General features: G+C 43.3%; 1 protein-coding gene across 1 annotated transcript in view; it reads left to right on the top strand.

Moving 5' to 3' along the window:
* LOC130078665 (sorting nexin-25-like) overlaps positions 1 to 24,443 on the top strand; it is a 47,983-nt gene that overhangs the window by 15,040 nt on the left and 8,500 nt on the right. The window contains exons 2-7 of the mRNA XM_056244250.1: positions 387 to 457; positions 3,366 to 3,556; positions 4,429 to 4,560; positions 5,598 to 5,873; positions 8,176 to 8,340; positions 14,946 to 15,077. Of these exons, the coding sequence (XP_056100225.1) occupies positions 387 to 457; positions 3,366 to 3,556; positions 4,429 to 4,560; positions 5,598 to 5,873; positions 8,176 to 8,340; positions 14,946 to 15,077 (967 nt within the window). The remainder of the gene's footprint in view (positions 1 to 386; positions 458 to 3,365; positions 3,557 to 4,428; positions 4,561 to 5,597; positions 5,874 to 8,175; positions 8,341 to 14,945; positions 15,078 to 24,443) is intronic.

Below are 24,443 nucleotides of genomic sequence, written 5' to 3'. Positions count from 1 at the left end.
TGTGTGATGTGTGATTTTCAGAAATAAATGACAAAAATCTAATTTCCGTTTTTGAAATTCTCTAGTTTATAGTATATTTTTCACTCATACTTCCTTTATAAACACATTACATGTATGCTTATGTTAGCTTAGGGTCTTCTGAATCCATGTATACCAAACACATAGTGTTCCATCTCCATTACATATGGTTTATAAGCCCAAATGTTAAATATTGTGAATATTGTGACGTGTTCGTTCCCGGGAGAAACTCAAGACTACAATGGAGGCGTTTCAGGAGTTCAGAAACACTGACACTGATATAGAGAAGAACTGGAGCGTTTTCATGATCAAACTGCAACATCACACACTGAAGAGAGTCACTTTGCTCTGGTTTTGTGTTCCTGCAGGTATCAGATAGTTGTGGAGATCATTCAGGCGACCACAATCAGCAGTATCCCACAACTGAAGAGACAGAGAGGTAAGATGACCTTCAAACTCATCAGCCAATCATAGCACTCCTTATTTAGGGGTTCATATGTGACCCTGGACCACTAAACCAGTCAGGAGTCGCACGGGTGTATTTGTGGCAATAGCCAACAATACACTGTATGGGTCAAAAATATCGATTTTACCTCTATGCCAAAAATCATTAGGATATTAAGTAAAGATCATGATCCATGAAGATATTTTGTACATTTCCTGCCGTAAATATACATAAAAAATATTTTTGTGAGTGAATGCAGCATAAATGAACATAAATGCACAACTTTAACAGCGATTTTCTCAATGTTTAGATTTTTTTGCACGTTCAGATTCCAGATCTTCAATAGTCATTTCTCGGCCAAATATTGTCCTTACAAACCATACATCAATGCTAAGCTTATTTATTCAGCTTTTTATGATGTATAAATCTCAATTTAAAAAAAAAATGAGGTAACACTATACTTGAAGGGGTGTGCATAAGACTGACATGACAACTTCATAAGCATGACAGGACACATGTTATGAATATGAAGAAGGGTTTATGCATGTTTATGACAACTGTCATTAAGTGTCATTCGCTCAATTATGACAATTTTAATGCAAATATGACATTGTTTGAGATGTCTTGGTTATGACAACTTGACATAAACCAATACATCATAACCTGTCAGTGTCTTTGTCATGACAACTTGACATTACTAAGACACCACAACCTGTCATAAATATGTCATAAACATGACATAGCAGATTAATTAGCTTTATGGGTTAACATTACATTAAACTGTCAGGTGGTTGGTTTTGACATTGGCTGTCATAAGGCCATTATAACATTTTAATGACAAATTCAATGTGTACCACTGTAGTTGAGGTCAAGAACAATATTAATGACACCGTTATAATGGCCTCATGACAGCCAATGTCAAAACCAACCACATGACTGTTTAATGTAATGTTAACCCATAAAGCTAAGTGTTTGATCATTAATCTGCTATGTCATGTTTATGACATATTTATGACAATTTATGTTGTCTTGATAATGTCAAGTTGTCATAACCAAGACATCTCAAACAATGTCATATTTGCATTCAAAATGTCATAATTGAGCGAATGACACTTAATAACAGTTGTCATAAACATGCATAAACCTCCTTCATATACATGGCATGTGTCTTGTCATGCTTATGAAGGTGTCATGTCAGTCTTATGCACACCCCTTCAAGTAAAGTGTTTCCAAAAATGACCCTTGTGACTGGTTCTTTGCTCCAGGGTCAGATTTCTTCGTCTGTCTACATCTGAGTCTAATGATGAACTTGAAAGGGTCGGCTTCGTTCTGTAATCACCCCTAATGATGAGTCTAATGGTCATGAGAGCATCTGAGAATCAAATCTGCCATCAGTCAAGGCAAGCTCTACATCAGAGATGTAATAAAGCCATGCAATAACCCGGCGTATTTGCTCTGCTGTTTCGTGAGCTGTTATGCAGCTCTGTGATTGGCCGATGGGTAATCCAGACGGCGATGGCATTTACCCGTAAAACACATCAGAAATTACACTCTTTAAATGTGCTTTGGTAAATGCTTCTGAATGATTCATTCTCAAACTTTGGATTAAAAGAGCGTAAAATAAGTCAATTTAAGGGTTTCTAATGAAGGGTCTGTGAAAGGTGGAGCTAAACCGGCTAAACCTTTTGAAAGTTTGTTTGTCTATCTCAGGAGATCAAATTCAATATTTATAATATTTTTTTATAATGGAAAAAAAGGGCAGCCGGATTGCAGATTTAGTCTCTTTAGGTTTAAAATACAGATTTTTTTTGTTAGCAATAAACATTAAATGAATATATAAAATTTTTGTGCAATTTTTTGCAATTAAATGAATTTATATAGTCTGATTTTGCTTAAATTAAGCCGTTTTAAAGTTTTTACATTTCTCCCTACACTTTTATGGAATGATCCGTTATGTTTAATAAGGAAATGATTGTATTTATTTGATTTTGTTAAAAAAAATTCTAAAAGTTTTCTTTCTCCTCTTCATTCTTCTAATATGAGCCTTTTTGTAGCACTTTTTTTGCCATTGAAATTAATACAATTTGAGGCTGATTTTGTCTAAATTTAAACAGTTTGAATTGAATGTTTATTTATTTTTGTCCTAAAATTTTATGCAATGTTCCATTATGTTACTAAGGAAACATAACAATGAAAAAAATACAGAAAAAGCATAAAAATAACATTAAAATGTATTAACTTTTAGTTTTCTTCATTCTTCTAGCGTTAAATGTTTGCCATTTAATAATAAAAAAAATATTAAAAACAATATTAAAAAAAGTAATATTAAAAAATAATTTTGCCTAAGTTAAGCCGTTTTAGAGTTTTTAATTGTAGTTTTTGAATGTTTAAACATTAATTTATTATTGAAAACATTAATTTAGAGTATTTTAAATCAATTATTTGGGTAATTGATTGCTTCTTTTTAAGTTTCCGCGTTACATTTTGATTGATTGATTTTCAGTGGAAGGTTTTAACAATGTTAGGTTTGTTCAGTCGTTGGTCTGGTGCAAAACAAGCCTGTTTAAACGAGTCCAGTGGTGTGTGTGTGTGTGTGGCTTGTTTCTGCACTTGATCTCGGTGTGTGTAAGCGACATGAAGCAGAAGGAAATGAAACCGGTCCTGGAGTTTTTCATCATAATCTCCTCCAGTCATCAGAGCCGGTTTCTCTCGCATAGCAGAGATTCCCGAACGATTGCATGTCTGACAACATGTCTCTCTCTCTCTCTCTCTCTCTCTCTCTCTCTCTCTCTCTCTCTCTCTCTCTCTCTCTCTCTCTCTCTCTCTCTCTCTCTCTCTCTCTCTCTCTCTCTCTCTCTCTCTCTCTCTCTCTCTCTCTCTCTCTCTCTCTCTCTCTCTGCAGACAGTAAAGGGAAAGAAGCCGCTGCGCTGAAGGCCGACCTGTTACGTGCCAGGAACATGAAGCGCTACATTAACCAGCTCACGGTGGCCAAGAAGCAGTGTGAGAAGCGGATCCGGCTCCTCGGGGGCCCGAACTACGAGCAGCAGGAGGACGGGGCCCCGGACGAAGGGGACGGCCCCCAGAGCCAGCGGGTACGGGACCGGGTCACACTCGCACCCTGCTCTAATAGTCATCGAATAATTTCCTTCATCCTTTAGTTGCCATGATTACATTTATCCAGGCATTGTAAATGTGAGTGTGTGTGTGTGTCAGGGCTTCGTTTAAAGTCCCCCTGTAGTTGATCATTTTATCCCTAAAAACTCATCTTCGATCACGAAATGACACATTTAAACGTTTTTTTTTTTTTTTTCTTAAAAAAATGTCTTCGGGCCTTAAAATATCTTGAATGTAACTCGACACCCTTGCCTCATTTAGTATGCGCGGTTCTATGAATATGCAAATGAGCCCCGCCTCCACTCACTCACTCAGCTCAGAGATCCACTGGTTGATGATCACACGTTAATCTGATTGGTTACAAGGTCGTTTGTGACGTCAGAAACACCAGCGATTTCAAACCGTGTTTTTGAGACTGTCTTTGGTTCACTGCAGTTTAAAGCAGGAAATACTCAGCAATGCTGTCGACTTATGAACTTACACATGGTTTAAGCGTATTAAACACACCACATAGACACATAAACAACATTAAAAGTATAACAGAAAAAAATTCTTAAGGTTCAGAAAGAAAGCAATGGCCCTAAAATATAAAATGCTCCAAAAGTGTAAAAACCCTTTTGTGTGTGTAAGAGTGAGTCTGTGTGTGAGAGTGTGTGAGGTGTGTGAGGTGTGTAAGGTGTGTAAGGTGTGTGAGAGTGTGTGTGTGTGTGAGAGAGAGAGAGTGTGTGTGTGTGTGTGTGTGTGTGTGTGTGTGTGTGTGTGTGTGTGTGTGTGTGTGTGTGTGTGTGTGTGTGTGTGTGTGTGAGCTGAAGTGTTTGTACTAATGCTTGATTTGCTTCTCGTCTCTCAGATCCTTCAGTTCGAGGAGATCATGTCGAACTCCGTGTACCGGGAGCATTTCCGCGTCTACATGGAGCGTGTGGAGAAGAGGGCTCTGATCAGCTTCTGGGAGCTCGTGGAGATGCTGAAGAGCGCACACAAGGTCAGACACGCACACGCACACACACACACACACGTGACTTTTTACACGGATGGAGGGAGAAAAACACTGACGTTCTGGACTCGGATGGCGATAAAGCCCCGGACGAGACGCTGTTAATGACCTTTACACTCGTGAGGATCTCCTTCTGCCAGATCCCAGAAGTGATTTTCCTGTCGTTCGTACAATTGTACATTTCCTAATTGGTCATTTATCTGGCACTTTTATCCAGAACTGAACATCGGGCACACGGCTGAACCGGAGCAGCGTGACTCGAGACGTGTGTAATCGCTGCGGCGCAGTACGGCCAGCTGTTAAACTAGCGATTCACTGACATTTATATGAGCGTCAGAGATGAGTCCGGTTTACATCGCTCTGGGGTCCTGGACAGCTTAAGTTTCCATAAATATTGAGACACACACATACACGCACACACACACACACACACACACACACACACACACTCACACACACACACTAACACTCTCTCTCTCTCTCTCTCTCTCTCTCTCTCTCTTTCACACACACACTCTCACACACACACTAACACTCTCTCTCTCTCTCTCTTTCACACACATTCACACACACACACTAACACTCTCTCTCTCTCACACACTCTCTCTTTCTCTCTCTCTCTCACACACAGTCACACACACACTCTCTGTCTCTCTCTCTGTCTCTCTCTCTCTCTCTCTCTCTCTCTCTCTCTCTCTCTCTCTCTCTCTCTCTCTCACACACACAGTCACACACACACACACACACACACACACACACACACACTAACACTCTCTCTCTCACACACACACACACACACACACACTTCGAGATCTGAGCTGAAACGGAGCCTCATGTTGTGTGTGTTGCAGACTGAAAGCCTCATGTTGTGTGTGTGTGTTGCAGACTGAAAGCCTCATGTTGTGTGTGTGTGTTGCAGACTGAAAGCCTCATGTTGTGTGTGTGTGTTGCAGACTGAAAGCCTCATGTTGTGTGTGTGTGTTGCAGACTGAAAGCCTCATGTTGTGTGTGTGTATGTGTTGCAGAATGAAGTGCCGGCACTGGTGGGAGAGATCTACCAGAACTTCTTTGTGGAGAGCAGGGAGATCCCGGTGGAAAAGGCTCTTTATAAAGAGATCCAGCAGACGCTGGTGGGGAACAAGGGCACCGACGTGTTTCACAGGATCCAGGGAGACGTTTACGAGACCATGAAGGAGCGATATTACCCATCATTCCTGGTGAGCGACCTGTACGAGCGGCTCATTAAACGAGAGGAGCAGCGGAGCAGCTCACAGTCCAGCAGCGAGGAGAAGGACGACACCGTGAGTTTCTCCATCTTCATCTTCATCTTCAGTGTGTGATGTTGCAGTTTGATCATGAAAACGCTCCAGTTCTTCTCTATATCAGTGTCAGTGTTTCTGAACTCCTGAAACGCCTCCATTGTAGTCTTGAGTTTCTCCCGGGAACGAACACGTCACAATATTCCTCATTATAATAATTAATGCGCAGAATAAAGGGGCGGGGCCTGGTTGAGTTAGTTAGTAGTGTGTTAAACTGGCGGTTATGGTAAGGGGCGGGACATTTCCCAAACACACTCGAAGCGCTCGACCAATCACAACACACTGATCCAGCCGACCAATCAGAGCACAGTGTGCTTTTCAGAAGGAGGGGCTTCATAGAGACAGGAACTAAACAGAGCGTTACTGACAGACTGGGAAGAGAGGAGCCGCAACAGTATAACAATGAAAACAGTCGAGTAATAAGTCAACACCTTCATTTATACAGCACTTTTAACAATATACACTAGTCAACATTTGAAGTGGATCAAAAAAAGTTAATCAATTTTGTCCTAAGACAAGAACTGGTATTGTTTAAAATTCATGAAAGGTTTTGATCTACTTCAAAAGTTGACTACTGTATATTGTTTCACAGCAGTTTTACAGTGATAACAGGAGATTACAGTAACAGAGAGTGTTTAGGCGTTACAGCAGCTCTAGAATACAGTTATTGTCCAGATAAAGTTAGTTTAGATTGATTCATTTCCGTTGTAAAGATCATTAGTGATTAACTTAGCGGCCGCTAACACGACACCGCTCTACTGAAGACAGAAACTTTAATGTGTTCTGGCCGCTCATTCGCACGACAGCAGTGTCTGAGGCTCGAGAACTAAACCTTCAAACAGGATCCAAGACGCAAGTTTTGAAAAATTGTAAAACGTGTAAACTTCAAAAACGTGAATTTGTGAACACGCTGACGGCGAGCGCATGCGTATCATGTGCTTAGTCTAAATTTATGCGTGTTTGAATTAGTGTTGTCACGATACTAGAATTTCTAACTTCGATACGATACCTTGAAAAATATCGATATTCGATACCATTTTCGATACCACGGAGAAAAAACTGCCACAATATTAAGAGGGGATTTTTTATTTATTTAACGCTAAATATAACAAGTCTAGAACATGACAATGAGGTGTACTTTACATGAACAAAAATGTCCTGAGGTCTATTTTGTTCATATTTTTTAATTGGACCAGAGCTAACATGATGTATTTTTATTACCTACTGTTATCAAAGATTAAAATATACTGTAACAAAAAAGCACTTAACAGTATCAAATTGGAGGATAGAGTGTCAGTAATGTATAATAATAAGATTAAACATTACATTTTCAGTTAAAGGCATTTCATTATTGAATTCAGAGATGCCATTGTCTAGCTGTTTAGTTTAATTAATATTTGTGTAATCAAATTTATGATAATCGCTAATGAAGGCAAATTGCAGAATTAAATAATAATTTTTGAATAAAGTTAAATAGGCACCAGTTAATTTACATTTGACCACAGTTACAATATTTACTTGTCTAAGATTCCTCAGTCAAGATTATGTTAACTTTAAGAATTACGGTGAAAAAAAGAGACAACACAGACTCGGCCATCTTGGTTAATGTTTCAGAAAAGTTAAAATGAGAACAGTGTTTCCTTTCGGATTATTTTAGCAGTGGGGGCAGGTCTGTCCAAACAACACACACCCCTGATGCTGAGCATATGCTGCTAAATAGTAGCCTACCCCTGGAGCCTGTTCCTTAAGTCTGTTTTCACCTATACAATAATATTAAAAAATGAGTGATGAGAGGGATTATTTTTACGCGTGTCTGCGCTATTCTCTGACATGCGGTGTTCTTTATCAATCAACCAAAGCCGGTCGCGGGGGCGCCACCCTCGCCATCTTTCCATTCACTTCACTTTTGCTATTTAACCAGAGCGAATGAGACGAGTGCGTCACGTGTGGTGTTTGTCAACGCACCTTTGGAGAGAAGTGAAAGTGACCGCTCGGCTAGTATCGATACTTCGGGAAATTAGTATTGGTACCGTTCAGATATTTCAGTATCGATATTTATCGAAATATCGATATTTTTGACAACACTAGTTTAAATATATATATATATATATATATGTGTGTGTGCAGGCGTGTCTTTCTCTACAAAGTGACATCGCCAAATGACTTGTCCGGCAACGTAATACTGAATTTCTAGTCGTTTCCACTGATCAGGTCCTCTATAACACGACATGAGTCTGGTTTCCACATGCCAACACTCAGTCCTGATGTATTTGTGTGTGTTCAGTGTCATGTGATGGAAGGAGTGGACGTGGCCCTGGACGAAGGCAGTCGAGGCATCAACGAACAGGCCAGTTACGCCGTCACCAAACTACACCAGCTGTACGAGAGACTGGAGTACAAACGCCAAGCGCTCGGCTCCATCCAGAACGCTCCCCGGCCGGATAAAAAGGTGATTCATGGGAAATACTGCACTTTTATTTCAAACCAGGGTTTGAAATTAACTTTTTAACTCACCGGCCAATTCGGCTGCAAACTTATCGGCCATTTTATATATGTTTATATTAGTACTGTCAAACGATTAAAATATTTAATCGCGATTAATCACATTAATGTCATAGTTAACTCACGATTAATCACACATTTTTATCTATTCTAAATGTCTCTTGATTTCTTTTTGTCCCATTATTTTTTCTCATTTTAATGCTCTTATCAACATGGAAAAGTGGATCGGCTTGCTTTGTGCAAATGTTTTTTATTGAAAACAACATCGGCATATACTGTGTTCAATTTCACACTAACATTCTCACTTGGAGCAAATAATCTCTCACACAATGTAACACTGTCCATCAATAAAAGGGTGAAAGAAATACTGACGAGGTCCTGATATTGACGAGGGGGCGGAGGATTCGCATCAGCTGTGTGTGTGTGTGTGTGTGTGTGTGTGTGCTTGGCCATCATCAAGTGGTGTTTCAGACTGGACGTGCTGCGATGATGATAGCTCAGGTTACAACGACAAAACACACAGATCACTTTGGTCTCGTCAATGGAACCATTTGGCAACTTTTTAAAAGTAAACTTTCCATTCAGAATCTTATTGGCATCCATCGGCGTCTCGCGCTCATCATCCACTCAAAACGTAACGTTAACCTAATATTTGGCCGGCTCGCAAGCCCAAACAAGTGTGTGTGGCGTGCCTGTTGTTTTGTTTCCGGTCTAGCTGGATCCGCTTGCGCTTTGGTCGACGAAGCAACAAAACGTCCTTGCGCGGCGCAAGCCATTGAAATTAATGGGTTTCATAGTGCAGCGCCGCGTCCTGTTGCAAAAGCATGTGAAAAAATAACTAAAAAGTTTGCTAGGCCAAAAAAAACGTTAATCGCGCGATAAAAAAATTAACGCCGTTAAAATGGGTTTGCGTTAACGCCGTTAATAACGCGTTTAACTGACAGCCCTAATATATATAAATTATATTTTCGCCCAAAATGTGTTTTAGGTGGGCAGATCAATACAGTAAAGAACATCAAAAAATATGTAGGATGTTGAAAAATAACAATGTATTTTCTCTGCTGCGCTACGGCCCTCCCTCCACAGCTCGTCCTCCACAGCGGAGCCCGTCGTGAACGCGCAGGCTAGTAAACAGGCCCACCGATAACAGCGGATAAAAAGTTATATGGCACATTCACTAATAGGGACTAAACGTCAAGAATATGCTTTACATTGACTATGGCCTGCCCATACTTTGACTACAAACTTGATCCTCAAATCATTATGTATTTTGCAATAGCCTACATGTAACTTTATAACGTTGCACTCTTTCTATAAGTTATAAATAGCTAGTAAGATAACGTTATATAACGGTAACTAAAGTTACAGTATGTTATTATTTGTGAACCCTGTTTGAAACAATAATAAATAGTAAATTCAGACTCCTTTATTGTGCATCAGACTGCTTGCACGTCTGTGATTGGCCAATGCATCCATGTGATCAAGTGGACAGCGGTAATCTACATGTTTAATTGTGCAGCCTTAATATATGCTTCTTTATGTTTATTATAAATTAGATTTTTTTTTTATTTAAAGACATACAGTTCCACAGTTTGTGGTCAGTATAATGTTTGAGAAAGAGTCTCTTCTGCTCACCAAGGCTGCTTTTATTTGATCAAAAATACAGAAAAATTAGTGAAATATTATTATAATGTAAATCAGCTGTTTTCTATGTGAATATACAGTAAAGTGTAATTTATTCCTGTGATCAAAGCTGTATTTTCAGCATCATAACTCCAGTCTTCAGTGTCACATGATCCTTCAGAAATCACTCTAATATGAGGATCTGATGCTCAATAAACAGTTATGTTTATTATCAAAATTGAAAACAGTTCATAGTTTTGTATAAACCATGATATATTTTTATTTTTCAGGATTCTTTGATGAATTAAAAGTTCAACAGAACACAAATCATGTGTAACATAAATTTTTTTACTGTCACTTTTGTTCAATTTAATTAATCTTAGCTGAATAAAAGTATTAATTCCTTTGATAGGCCATTTGTTTCCTATTTATTTTTCATATCTCATCCTAATTTTGAGCTATAAAGTACCTTAAATAAATGAGTTATGTTATACAGAATAATATTTTAACATTATATATTGTATTTATTTTAATATTGTATGTTAATTTTATTTAATATAATAATATTTTCTGTATTTCCCAATTGATTATTCATGTTTTAAAACAAGGTAGCAGGAAAAGAGCAGAACCTGTAGCTTGTCTAAAGTACCAGAATTTCACAAGCAAAATCAAGATGAAATGTAAATATAAAATAAAATCTTAAATTATCGGTAGTGATGACTCAAAGCAGTCGCTGCGGTCTGCAGATAAACGGCTGAGCCGACAGAAATATGTGTGTGAACTTCCTTTGAAAACCACAGACTGAAACTGTAATGACACTAGACTGATGATGAATGCCTTCAATCATACTTTTTGTATTCATTTTGGGAGTTTTATTTTGCACTAAAATAAATAAGCAGTATTTATTAGGGGTGTAACAATATCGTGTCACTATATATCGCAATACAAAAATGCATCAATATGTATCGTGGATAATTCACCCAAAATTAAAATTACTGTGTGAGGAAAAAATTAAAGTTTACTGAGTTTTAGTGTCAGTACTACATTAAACGACTATATATAATGTTGAATATAATGTTTAATAATGCAATGGGGGAATATTTATGGCTCCTGATAATGTCTGATGTTACCAGTAAAAAGTGGCCGACATTATTTTAAATATATCTAGTCAGTGACAGATTGAAAGCATATTCGTCTAAAATAATTCTGTATTTTCTACTTCAGAATCATGAATATTGTTATTCTGGTGTCTCTATTGTTCATTGGGTTTCAGCATCAAGTCCAAGACTATTCATTCACACACACAATGTAATACCAAAAATAGCATTTTAATCAACAGTTATCATAAGTCTTGGAGTATCGCAATAATATCGTGTCGTGATGTGTGTCGAATCGTGACATGAGGGCATCGTTACACCCCTAGTATTTATGTATTTTGGGTAACACTCTACAATAAGGTTCATTAGTTAACATTAGTTAACATGAACTAACAATGAGCAATGCATTTGTTACTGTATTTGTTAATCTTTGTTAACGTTAGTTAATACAAATAATACAGCTGTTCATTGTTTGTTCATGTTAGTTCACAGTGCATTAACTAATGTAAACTAATACAACCTTTGATTTTAATAACGTATAAGTAAATGTTAATAAAGATTAATAAATGCTGTAGAAGTATTGTTCGTTCTTGGTTCATGTTAACTTTTGTAAAGTGTTGCCGTATTTTGTGTGTGTTTGTGTGTATGAGTGTGTGTTTGTGTGTGTATGTGTGTATGTGTGTTTGTGTGTATGAGTGTATGTGTGTTTGTGTGAATGTGTTTATGTGTGTGTTTATGTGTGTGTTTGTGTGTGTGTATGTGTGGGTTTGTGTGTATGTGTGAATGTGTGTATGTGTGCGTTTATGTGTGTGTTTGTGTGTTTGGTGAATGTGTGTGTGTTTGTGTGTATGAGTGTGTGTTTGTGTGTATGTGTGTGTGTATGTGTGTTTGTGTGAATGTGTGTTTGTGTGTGTGTGTGTATGTCTGTTTGTGTGTATGTGTGCGTTTATGTGTGTTTGTGTGTATGTGTTTGTGTGTATGAGTGTGTGTTTGTGTGTGTTTGTGTGTATGTGTATGTGTGTGTGTATGTGTGTATGTGTGTTTGTGTGAATGTGTGTTTGTGTGTGTGTATGTGTGTGTGTGTATGTCTGTTTGTGTGTATGTGTGCGTTTATGTGTGTGTTTGTGTGTATGTGTGTTTGGTGAATGTGTGTGTGTGTTTGTGTGTATGTGTGTGTGTGTTAGGGGTGGAACGGTACACAGAAGTCACGGTTCGGTTCATACCTCGGTTCAGACATCACGGTTCGGTACGATTTCGGTACAATGGAGGGAAAAGCAAAGCAAAAATGCAGAAGGCATTTTTATAAATGTCTTAAACCTTGTATTTTTTTAAATAAGTTTTATTAATAAAGGCATAGAACCAGTTTATTTGTAGTGCACTGACAGTAGTTTTATATAATTAGTTTATTAATTAAATTATTAAAAAGACGAAAAGACCTTGAGATGTGTTTGGTAATTGTACCTGAATGAATTTAAAATTAATTTGCTATTTCAGATCAAGATATTTGTTTTCCTTCATTTTAATTAACTAACTTTATTCTCATCTGAATTATAAATAATTGATTTCCGTATAAAATAATACTACCATAAAAACTTTTGTTAACAGTTGTAGGTTACAGTTTGACAAGAGTTTAGAGTGTGACAAAAGCACAATGTTGTGTTTTATTGCCAGTGTACACAAATATAAGTAAACAATTTGCAGTTTTAATGATGTCCTGTATGAAAAAAGTGACGGAGTATGTTTTTACGTTTCCACTGTTCGATCGCCCGTGCCTCTCTCTCACACACACACACACACACACACACACTGTTCATCGCGCGATTCGCGCCCGCGCCTCTCTCTCTCTCTCGCACGCGCGCGCACACACACACACACACACTGTTCATCGCGCGATTCGCGCCCGCGCCTCTCTCTCTCGCGCGCGCGCACACACACACACACACACACACACTGTTCATCGCGCGATTCGCGCCCGCGCCTCTCTCTCTCTCGCACGCGCGCGCACACACACACACACTGTTCGATCGCGCCTCTCTCTCTCTCTCGCACACACACACACACTGTTCATCGCGCCTCTCTCTCTCTCGCGCGCACACAGACACACACACTCCTGCATTGCAATCTTGATCGCAGCCTGTTCATTGCTGCGTTAACAGTCACACCAAAAGCGAATAGAGCGAAATTTATCGCTATTTAAGAGGTTTTTTTATTTATTTGTACCGTGTATTCTGCGTGCAAATTCGTGCACCGAACCGTGACGCCCGTACCGTTTCGGTTCAATACGAATACATGTACCGTTCCACCCCTAGTGTGTGTGTATGTGTGTTTGTGTGAGTGTGTGTGTGTGTATGTGTGTTGCGGTTTGATTTAATGCATTAGATCAGGGGTCTCAAACTCAACTTAACTGGGGGCCGCTGGAGGTGGAGTCTGGGTCAGGCTGGGCCGCATCAAGTATTCCACAAAAAATAGTATTCAAGTATTCCAAAAAAGGAGCACAACTGATCCAATCTTCTCAATATTTATTATTAACGCTTCTTCTGAACTGTTCCTCTGAATTTGAACATTCCTTTCTGTACATGATTGGTTCTTCATGAGCTGTCCTTCTGACAGTTGAAGTTCATTTTACAAACTTTCTTTGTCTATAACACATATTTGTGATATTTATATTTGCTTATGTCCTTTTTATTTTCTTTATACGCAACACATTAATGATATTGAATGTTTTTTTTGGAAGGCACATTTCCTTTTATTATACTTAGAAAAACAATTATTGCTTTTGAAATACAAATATTTGCAGTCATGTCTGCCCGTCTTATTGAATTCTTTCTATGTATAGTGTCTCAAATTACTGACTGCACAAATCAAAGCAAACCTTCTTATCAACCTGTTGGACACATATTACAAGCTCAAAATGATTATTCTCACATTGTTTTAGAGCAGGGTCTCTCTCCAACATGTCGCTCGCGAGCTGCCAGTAGCTCGTGGTCTGATTGGTGTTAGCTCGCCAAGGGGCCGTTCACATATCGCGCTCACATATTTTGCGCGCTCAAGTTCGTTATTTCAAATGTAGGCGCGCGGTAAGCGCGCTCATAATTGAAGCGACGCGCTCATTTTTTCCAGGCGCAGTATGTTTGTACTTCGCGGTTGTCTATGACAACTATTGACAACAAACCCACCGTAAGCTGTCACGAGACTATCTATGGTAGCTCATAAGGGATAAAAAAAATAAATAAAAAAATTAAACGCGGCACACGCAACGACGGGCCGCACTAACATTAAAATTTAATGTCAAGTAGGGGGCCACAAAATATCACCCCGCGGGCCGCGAGTTTGAGACCACTGCATTAGATGATTTCTCCGTCACATGATCTCAGGGTCAGTCGTCTGCTCCTGTATTATTCTGCATTATGAATTTTTAAGGCCTGACAGGTAATTTGTTGAGTTCAACTTGTAGAGAAACACACATCTGTGCATATATATATTCAAACGTGCATATCTAAAGACTAAACACATGATACGGATGCGCACGCCGTCAGCGTTTACACATACTCGTGTTTTTAAAGTTTACACGGAGGCTTTTTTTGTTGTGTCGTGTTAGCGGCCGCTAAGTTAATAACTAATGATCTTTACAACGGAAGTGAATCAATCAAAACTAACTTTATCTGGACAATAACTTTATTCTAGAGCTGCTGTAACGCCTAAACACTCTCTGTTACTGTAATCTCCTGTTATCACTGTAAAACTGCTGTGGAACTCTATATGGTTAACAGCGCTGTATAAATGAAGGAGACTCGACTGGGAGCTGAAACTCATCAGAATGCCTCTCCTGTAGATCGTGTCTCTGCTGAAGGAGGAGATCTGCACCATGGAGAAGGAGCACAGCGACCTCACGCTGCACATCTCGCGCACCGACTGCTGGTGTGAGAACCTGGGCGTGTGGAGAGCCGTCGTCAGCAGCGCAGAGGTCAGGAACACAACAGATCAACAGATACACATCAGCACATTCAGTTACATTACAGAAGCAAAGAAGAAGAAGAAAAAAAGTCAAAAGTTTGGAAGAGTCTCTTCTGCTCATCAAGGCTGCATTTATTTGACATACATGTACACACGTATAAATATATATATATATATATATATGTGTGTGTGTGTGTATTAACATAGTGTCTGTATTAATTTCGTGTATGTTTGTATTGATGTGTGTATATATATGTGTGTGTATACCTATCTATACACATTAGTAAATTAATACACACACTATGTTAATACACACACATGCATATATATATATTTATATAGTGTGTGTATTCATTTACTAATGTGTATAGATAGGTGTCAAAAGTACCAGCATTTCACTGGCTGACAAAATAGTAATAAGCACTTCTTGATTTTTATTTTTAAATGATCAGTAGTAAAAAAACAACCTCAACCCAGTGGCTGCGGTCTGCAGATAAACGGCTGAGCCGGCAGAAATATGGGTGTGAACTTCCTTTGAAAACCACGGCCTGAAACTGTAATGACACTAGACTGATGAATGCCTCAAGAGATTACTGTGACCGAAACACTTACTAACCTCGTCTATGTAAAGTTTTCACATGTTGTCAGTCATGTCCACGTTCAGCTGGTAAACCTGGTGATCTATCTGTTAATCGGCTGTAAAAGATCCAGCAGTGTGTGCAAGGGTTTCAGGAGATCCAGCAGTGTGTGCAGGGGTTTCAGGAGATCCAGCAGTGTGTGCAAGGGTTTCAGGAGATCCAGCAGTGTGTGCAGGGGTTTCAGGAGATCCAGCAGTGTGTGCAAGGGTTTCAGGAGATCCAGCAGTGTGTGCAAGGGTTTCAGGAGATCCAGCAGTGTGTGCAGGGGTTTCAGGAGATCCAGCAGTGTGTGCAAGGGTTTCAGGAGATCCAGCAGTGTGTGCAAGGGTTTCAGGAGATCCAGCAGTGTGTGCAAGGGTTTCAGGAGATCCAGCAGCGTGTGCAGGGGTTTCAGGAGATCCAGCAGCGTGTGCAAGGGTTTCAGGAGATCCAGCAGCGTGTGCAAGGGTTTCAGGAGATCCAGCAGTGTGTGCAAGGGTTTCAGGAGATCCAGCAGTGTGTGCAGGGGTTTCAGGAGATCCAGCAGTGTGTGCAGGGGTTTCAGGAGATCCAGCAGTGTGTGCAGGGGTTTCAGGAGATCCAGCAGTGTGTGCAAGGGTTTCAGGAGATCCAGCAGTGTGTGCATGGGTTTCAGGAGATCCAGCAGTGTGTGCATGGGTTTCAGGAGATCCAGCAGTGTGTGCAAGGGTTTCAGGAGATCCAGCAGCGTGTGCAAGGGTTTCAGGAGATCCAGCAGCGTGTGCAGGGGTTTCAGGAGATCCAGCAGCGTGTGCAAGGGTTTCAGGAGATCCAGCAGCGTGTGCAAGGGTTTCAGGAGATCCAGCAGCGTGTGCATGGGTTTCAGGAGATCCAGCAGCGTGTGCAAGGGTTTCAGGAGATCCAGCAGCGTGTGCAAGGGTTTCAGGAGATCCAGCAGTGTGTGCAGGGGTTTCAGGAGATCCAGCAGTGTGTGCAAGGGTTTCAGGAGATCCAGCAGCGTGTGCAAGGGGTTTCAGGAGATCCAGCAGTGTGTGCAAGGGTTTCAGGAGATCCAGCAGTGTGTGCAGGGGTTTCAGGAGATCCAGCAGTGTGTGCAGGGGTTTCAGGAGATCCAGCAGTGTGTGCAAGGGTTTCAGGAGATCCAGCAGTGTGTGCAGGGGTTTCAGGAGATCCAGCAGTGTGTGCAAGGGTTTCAGGAGATCCAGCAGTGTGTGCAGGGGTTTCAGGAGATCCAGCAGTGTGTGCAGGGGTTTCAGGAGATCCAGCAGTGTGTGCAGGGGTTTCAGGAGATCCAGCAGTGTGTGCAAGGGTTTCAGGAGATCCAGCAGTGTGTGCAAGGGTTTCAGGAGATCCAGCAGTGTGTGCATGGGTTTCAGGAGATCCAGCAGTGTGTGCAAGGGTTTCAGGAGATCCAGCAGTGTGTGCAAGGGTTTCAGGAGATCCAGCAGTGTGTGCAAGGGTTTCAGGAGATCCAGCAGTGTGTGCAAGGGTTTCAGGAGATCCAGCAGTGTGTGCAGGGGTTTCAGGAGATCCAGCAGTGTGTGCAAGGGTTTCAGGAGATCCAGCAGTGTGTGCAAGGGTTTCAGGAGATCCAGCAGTGTGTGCAAGGGTTTCAGGAGATCCAGCAGTGTGTGCATGGGTTTCAGGAGATCCAGCAGTGTGTGCAAGGGTTTCAGGAGATCCAGCAGTGTGTGCAGGGGTTTCAGGAGATTCAGCAGTGTGTGCAGGGGTTTCAGGAGATCCAGCAGTGTGTGCAAGGGTTTCAGGAGATCCAGCAGCGTGTGCAAGGGTTTCAGGAGATCCAGCAGCGTGTGCAGGGGTTTCAGGAGATCCAGCAGCGTGTGCAGGGGTTTCAGGAGATCCAGCAGCGTGTGCAAGGGTTTCAGGAGATCCAGCAGTGTGTGCAAGGGTTTCAGGAGATCCAGCAGTGTGTGCAGGGGTTTCAGGAGATCCAGCAGTGTGTGCAAGGGTTTCAGGAGATCCAGCAGTGTGTGCAAGGGTTTCAGGAGATCCAGCAGTGTGTGCAAGGGTTTCAGGAGATCCAGCAGTGTGTGCAAGGGTTTCAGGAGATCCAGCAGTGTGTGCAAGGGTTTCAGGAGATCCAGCAGTGTGTGCAAGGGTTTCAGGAGATCCAGCAGTGTGTGCAGGGGTTTCAGGAGATCCAGCAGTGTGTGCAGGGGTTTCAGGAGATCCAGCAGTGTGTGCAAGGGTTTCAGGAGATCCAGCAGTGTGTGCAAGGGTTTCAGGAGATCCAGCAGTGTGTGCAGGGGTTTCAGGAGATCCAGCAGTGTGTGCAGGGGTTTCAGGAGATCCAGCAGTGTGTGCAGGGGTTTCAGGAGATCCAGCAGTGTGTGCAGGGGTTTCAGGAGATCCAGCAGTGTGTGCAAGGGTTTCAGGAGATCCAGCAGTGTGTGCAAGGGTTTCAGGAGATCCAGCAGTGTGTGCAGGGGTTTCAGGAGATCCAGCAGTGTGTGCAGGGGTTTCAGGAGATCCAGCAGTGTGTGCAGGGGTTTCAGGAGATCCAGCAGTGTGTGCAGGGGTTTCAGGAGATCCAGCAGTGTGTGCAGGGGTTTCAGGAGATCCAGCAGTGTGTGCAGGGGTTTCAGGAGATCCAGCAGTGTGTGCAAGGGTTTCAGGAGATCCAGCAGTGTGTGCAAGGGTTTCAGGAGATCCAGCAGTGTGTGCAAGGGTTTCAGGAGATCCAGCAGTGTGTGCAGGGGTTTCAGGAGATCCAGCAGTGTGTGCAAGGGTTTCAGGAGATCCAGCAGTGTGTGCATGGGTTTCAGGAGATCCAGCAGTGTGTGCAAGGGTTTCAGGAGATCCAGCAGTGTGTGCAGGGGTTTCAGGAGATCCAGCAGTGTGTGCAGGGGTTTCAGGAGATCCAGCAGTGTGTGCAAGGGGTTTCAGGAGATCCAGCAGTGTGTGCAAGGGTTTCAGGAGATCCAGCAGTGTGTGCAAGGGTTTCAGGAGATCCAGCAGTGTGTGCAGGGGTTTCAGGAGATCCAGCAGTGTGTGCAAGGGTTTCAGGAGATCCAGCAGTGTGTGCAAGGGTTTCAGGAGATCCAGCAGTGTGTGCAGGGGTTTCAGGAGATCCAGCAGTGTGTGCAAGGGTTTCAGGAGATCCAGCAGTGTGTGCAAGGGTTTCAGGAGATCCAGCAGTGTGTGCAAGGGTTTCAGGAGATCCAGCAGTGTGTGCAGGGGTTTCAGGAGATCCAGCAGTGTGTGCAGGGGTTTCAGGAGATCCAGCAGTGTGTGCATGGGTTTCAGGAGATCCAGCAGTGTGTGCAAGGGTTTCAGGAGATCCAGCAGTGTGTGCATGGGTTTCAGGAGATCCAGCAGTGTGTGCAAGGGTTTCAGGAGATCCAGCAGTGTGTGCAAGGGTTTCAGGAGATCCAGCAGTGTGTGCAGGGGTTTCAGGAGATCCAGCAGTGTGTGCAAGGGGTTTCAGGAGATCCAGCAGTGTGTGCAAGGGTTTCAGGAGATCCAGCAGTGTGTGCATGGGTTTCAGGAGATCCAGCAGTGTGTGCAAGGGTTTCAGGAGATCCAGCAGTGTGTGCAAGGGTTTCAGGAGATCCAGCAGTGTGTGCAAGGGTTTCAGGAGATCCAGCAGTGTGTGCAAGGGTTTCAGGAGATCCAGCAGTGTGTGCAAGGGTTTCAGGAGATCCAGCAGTGTGTGCATGGGTTTCAGGAGATCCAGCAGTGTGTGCAAGGGTTTCAGGAGATCCAGCAGTGTGTGCAAGGGTTTCAGGAGATTCAGCAGTGTGTGCAAGGGTTTCAGGAGATCCAGCAGTGTGTGCAAGGGTTTCAGGAGATCCAGCAGTGTGTGCAAGGGTTTCAGGAGATCCAGCAGTGTGTGCAAGGGTTTCAGGAGATCCAGCAGTGTGTGCAGGGGTTTCAGGAGATCCAGCAGTGTGTGCAGGGGTTTCAGGAGATCCAGCAGTGTGTGCAGGGGTTTCAGGAGATTCAGCAGTGTGTGCAGGGGTTTCAGGAGATCCAGCAGTGTGTGCAAGGGTTTCAGGAGATCCAGCAGTGTGTGCAAGGGTTTCAGGAGATCCAGCAGTGTGTGCATGGGTTTCAGGAGATCCAGCAGTGTGTGCATGGGTTTCAGGAGATCCAGCAGTGTGTGCAGGGGTTTCAGGAGATACAGCAGTGTGTGCAGGGGTTTCAGGAGATCCAGCAGTGTGTGCAAGGGTTTCAGGAGATCCAGCAGTGTGTGCAGGGGTTTCAGGAGATCCAGCAGTGTGTGCAGGGGTTTCAGGAGATCCAGCAGTGTGTGCAGGGGTTTCAGGAGATCCAGCAGTGTGTGCAAGGGTTTCAGGAGATCCAGCAGCGTGTGCAGGGGTTTCAGGAGATCCAGCAGCGTGTGCAAGGGTTTCAGGAGATCCAGCAGTGTGTGCAAGGGTTTCAGGAGATCCAGCAGCGTGTGCAAGGGTTTCAGGAGATCCAGCAGTGTGTGCAGGGGTTTCAGGAGATCCAGCAGTGTGTGCAGGGGTTTCAGGAGATCCAGCAGCGTGTGCAAGGGTTTCAGGAGATCCAGCAGCGTGTGCAAGGGTTTCAGGAGATCCAGCAGCGTGTGCAAGGGTTTCAGGAGATCCAGCAGTGTGTGCAGGGGTTTCAGGAGATCCAGCAGTGTGTGCAGGGGTTTCAGGAGATCCAGCAGCGTGTGCAGGGGTTTCAGGAGATTCAGCAGCGTGTGCAGGGGTTTCAGGAGATCCAGCAGTGTGTGCAGGGGTTTCAGGAGATCCAGCAGTGTGTGCAGGGGTTTCAGGAGATCCAGCAGTGTGTGCAAGGGTTTCAGGAGATCCAGCAGTGTGTGCAAGGGTTTCAGGAGATCCAGCAGTGTGTGCAGGGGTTTCAGGAGATCCAGCAGTGTGTGCAGGGGTTTCAGGAGATCCAGCAGTGTGTGCAGGGGTTTCAGGAGATCCAGCAGTGTGTGCAGGGGTTTCAGGAGATCCAGCAGTGTGTGCAGGGGTTTCAGGAGATCCAGCAGTGTGTGCAGGGGTTTCAGGAGATCCAGCAGTGTGTGCAGGGGTTTCAGGAGATCCAGCAGTGTGTGCAGGGGTTTCAGGAGATCCAGCAGTGTGTGCAAGGGTTTCAGGAGATCCAGCAGTGTGTGCAAGGGTTTCAGGAGATCCAGCAGTGTGTGCAGGGGTTTCAGGAGATCCAGCAGTGTGTGCAGGGGTTTCAGGAGATCCAGCAGTGTGTGCAGGGGTTTCAGGAGATCCAGCAGTGTGTGCAGGGGTTTCAGGAGATCCAGCAGTGTGTGCAAGGGTTTCAGGAGATCCAGCAGTGTGTGCAGGGGTTTCAGGAGATCCAGCAGTGTGTGCAGGGGTTTCAGGAGATCCAGCAGTGTGTGCAGGGGTTTCAGGAGATCCAGCAGTGTGTGCAGGGGTTTCAGGAGATCCAGCAGTGTGTGCAAGGGTTTCAGGAGATCCAGCAGTGTGTGCAAGGGTTTCAGGAGATCCAGCAGTGTGTGCAGGGGTTTCAGGAGATCCAGCAGTGTGTGCAAGGGTTTCAGGAGATTCAGCAGTGTGTGCAGGGGTTTCAGGAGATCCAGCAGTGTGTGCAGGGGTTTCAGGAGATCCAGCAGTGTGTGCAAGGGTTTCAGGAGATCCAGCAGTGTGTGCAAGGGTTTCAGGAGATCCAGCAGTGTGTGCATGGGTTTCAGGAGATCCAGCAGTGTGTGCAAGGGTTTCAGGAGATCCAGCAGTGTGTGCAAGGGTTTCAGGAGATCCAGCAGTGTGTGCAGGGGTTTCAGGAGATCCAGCAGTGTGTGCAAGGGTTTCAGGAGATCCAGCAGTGTGTGCAGGGGTTTCAGGAGATCCAGCAGTGTGTGCAGGGGTTTCAGGAGATCCAGCAGTGTGTGCAAGGGTTTCAGGAGATCCAGCAGTGTGTGCAAGGGTTTCAGGAGATCCAGCAGTGTGTGCAAGGGTTTCAGGAGATCCAGCAGTGTGTGCAGGGGTTTCAGGAGATCCAGCAGTGTGTGCAAGGGTTTCAGGAGATCCAGCAGTGTGTGCAGGGGTTTCAGGAGATCCAGCAGTGTGTGCAAGGGTTTCAGGAGATCCAGCAGTGTGTGCAGGGGTTTCAGGAGATCCAGCAGTGTGTGCAGGGGTTTCAGGAGATCCAGCAGCGTGTGCAGGGGTTTCAGGAGATCCAGCAGCGTGTGCAGGGGTTTCAGGAGATCCAGCAGCGTGTGCAAGGGTTTCAGGAGATCCAGCAGTGTGTGCAAGGGTTTCAGGAGATCCAGCAGTGTGTGCAGGGGTTTCAGGAGATCCAGCAGTGTGTGCAGGGGTTTCAGGAGATCCAGCAGTGTGTGCAGGGGTTTCAGGAGATCCAGCAGTGTGTGCAGGGGTTTCAGGAGATCCAGCAGTGTGTGCAGGGGTTTCAGGAGATCCAGCAGTGTGTGCAAGGGTTTCAGGAGATCCAGCAGTGTGTGCAGGGGTTTCAGGAGATCCAGCAGTGTGTGCAGGGGTTTCAGGAGATCCAGCAGTGTGTGCAAGGGTTTCAGGAGATCCAGCAGTGTGTGCAGGGGTTTCAGGAGATCCAGCAGTGTGTGCAGGGGTTTCAGGAGATCCAGCAGTGTGTGCAAGGGTTTCAGGAGATCCAGCAGTGTGTGCAAGGGTTTCAGGAGATCCAGCAGTGTGTGCAGGGGTTTCAGGAGATCCAGCAGTGTGTGCAAGGGTTTCAGGAGATCCAGCAGTGTGTGCAAGGGTTTCAGGAGATCCAGCAGTGTGTGCAGGGGTTTCAGGAGATCCAGCAGTGTGTGCAAGGGTTTCAGGAGATCCAGCAGTGTGTGCAGGGGTTTCAGGAGATCCAGCAGTGTGTGCAAGGGGTTTCAGGAGATCCAGCAGTGTGTGCAAGGGTTTCAGGAGATCCAGCAGTGTGTGCAGGGGTTTCAGGAGATCCAGCAGTGTGTGCAGGGGTTTCAGGAGATCCAGCAGTGTGTGCAAGGGTTTCAGGAGATTCAGTGTGACCAAATGAAATGCTTTACTTTTTTTTTTTTTCAAATGTGTGCCAAACCAATACATGTAGACGTCGAGTTTTAAAATATTTGGTATTTGAGTGAAATGCTCTACTACGCAGTGGCAATCAGAGTCTTTGAACATAATTTAATCATCATGTTAAAAACACAGTAAGCCTCCAGTTGCTTTTTAGGAAGTGGTTGCAATGGTAAAGATGCAATACTATAAATATACTGTATATAAATGCTTACATTTAAAGTAAAATATATATAATTTCAAAAATAAGCATGTGTGTATATATATATATATATATATAATCAATGCTTATTTTGAAAAATTATCTATCTATATACTTATTTTTGAAATTATATATAATTTACTTTAAATGTAAGCATTTATATACAGTATATTTATAATATTGCATCAAAAAAATTTTAGTGTATATATGTATGTGTGTATGTTAGACTTGTAGTCGAGACCGCCTAAACCGAGACCAAGACACTACCAAGACCAGATGGTATCGAGACCAAGACAAGACCAAGACCAAGACCAAGACAGACCAAGTCGAGACCAAGACCAAGTCGAGACTAAGACCGAGACCAAGTCGAGACCGGAGGGGAAAAAAAACATTAGTGTTGAAGCTAAGCAATAACTTGTCAAATGTTGTGTTGCATTTGCCTGCCTATCTCTGCTGATTTCGAAGTCTCCAAATGAATCCATTCTGCAACTTTTAAATACATAATTATATTTTTAAAAACGAAATTATAGGCTTAGGTGCAGGATCCGAAAGTTGGTCGTTTTTGTCGCTATGGTTACACACACACACACACACACCGTGGGCGGTGCGCTCAAAGTCATCTGTCAGTTGTGCAGTTACCCAAAATCTCCTGAATGAAGGTAAAACCCATCATGTCACTGATATGTGTTTTACTAAATATTAATATATCAAAAACTGTACATGATAAGCTATTAGAGTAAAACATATTGCGTTAGGCTACTTCATGAGTTAATAAGAAAAAAGATTTTACAATTCCTGCAAATGCAGTGATGAAGTTCATGTTCTCATGATTTATTTTTATGAATAAAACTTTTTCAAAACATCCCCCCCTCTGTTTTTTTCACAAATCGCACCCTGATGATATGTGTTTTTTAAATCAAGTGATCAAAGTGCTCGTTGCCGCTGCGATCAGTGGCGCGGATACAGTGTTTTCTCGCGTGGCTCGCACTGTCTTTACTCGGACGCGCGCTTCAATACGTTGCGGATATCGTCGTGGATATTGTAGTATTGTATTGCTCAATCCCCTGACCACTATGTCGGTCTGAGACAGCGAGACCTAGACAAGACCGAGAGGTCCGAGACCTAGACAAGACCGAGAGGTCCGAGACCAAGACAAGACCGAGACCAAAGACCGTCAAGGCCGTGACAAGACCGAGACCACGTAAAAGTGGTCTCGAGACCGGTCTCGAGACCAAGACCGGTCTCGAGACATACATCACTAGTGTATGTAAATATGTATATACATAAATACATACATGCATACCTGTATATATAAATGCATAAATGCTTATTTTTAAAAATTCCATCCATCCATTCACTCATCCATCCATCCATCCACTCATCCATCCATCCATCCACTCATCCATCCACTCATCCATCCATCCATCCACTCATCCATCCACTCATCCATCCATCCATCCACTCATCCATCCATCCATCCACTCATCCATCCACTCATCCATCCATCCATCCACTCATCCATCCATCCATCCACTCATCCATCCATCCATCCACTCATC

This window comes from Rhinichthys klamathensis, unplaced genomic scaffold (genome assembly GCF_029890125.1).
Source record: "Rhinichthys klamathensis goyatoka isolate OS25496 unplaced genomic scaffold, OSU_Roscu_1.1 h1tg000947l_1, whole genome shotgun sequence".
Lineage (NCBI taxonomy): Eukaryota > Metazoa > Chordata > Actinopteri > Cypriniformes > Leuciscidae > Rhinichthys > Rhinichthys klamathensis.
This window is presented reverse-complemented; position numbering and strand designations above follow the sequence as displayed.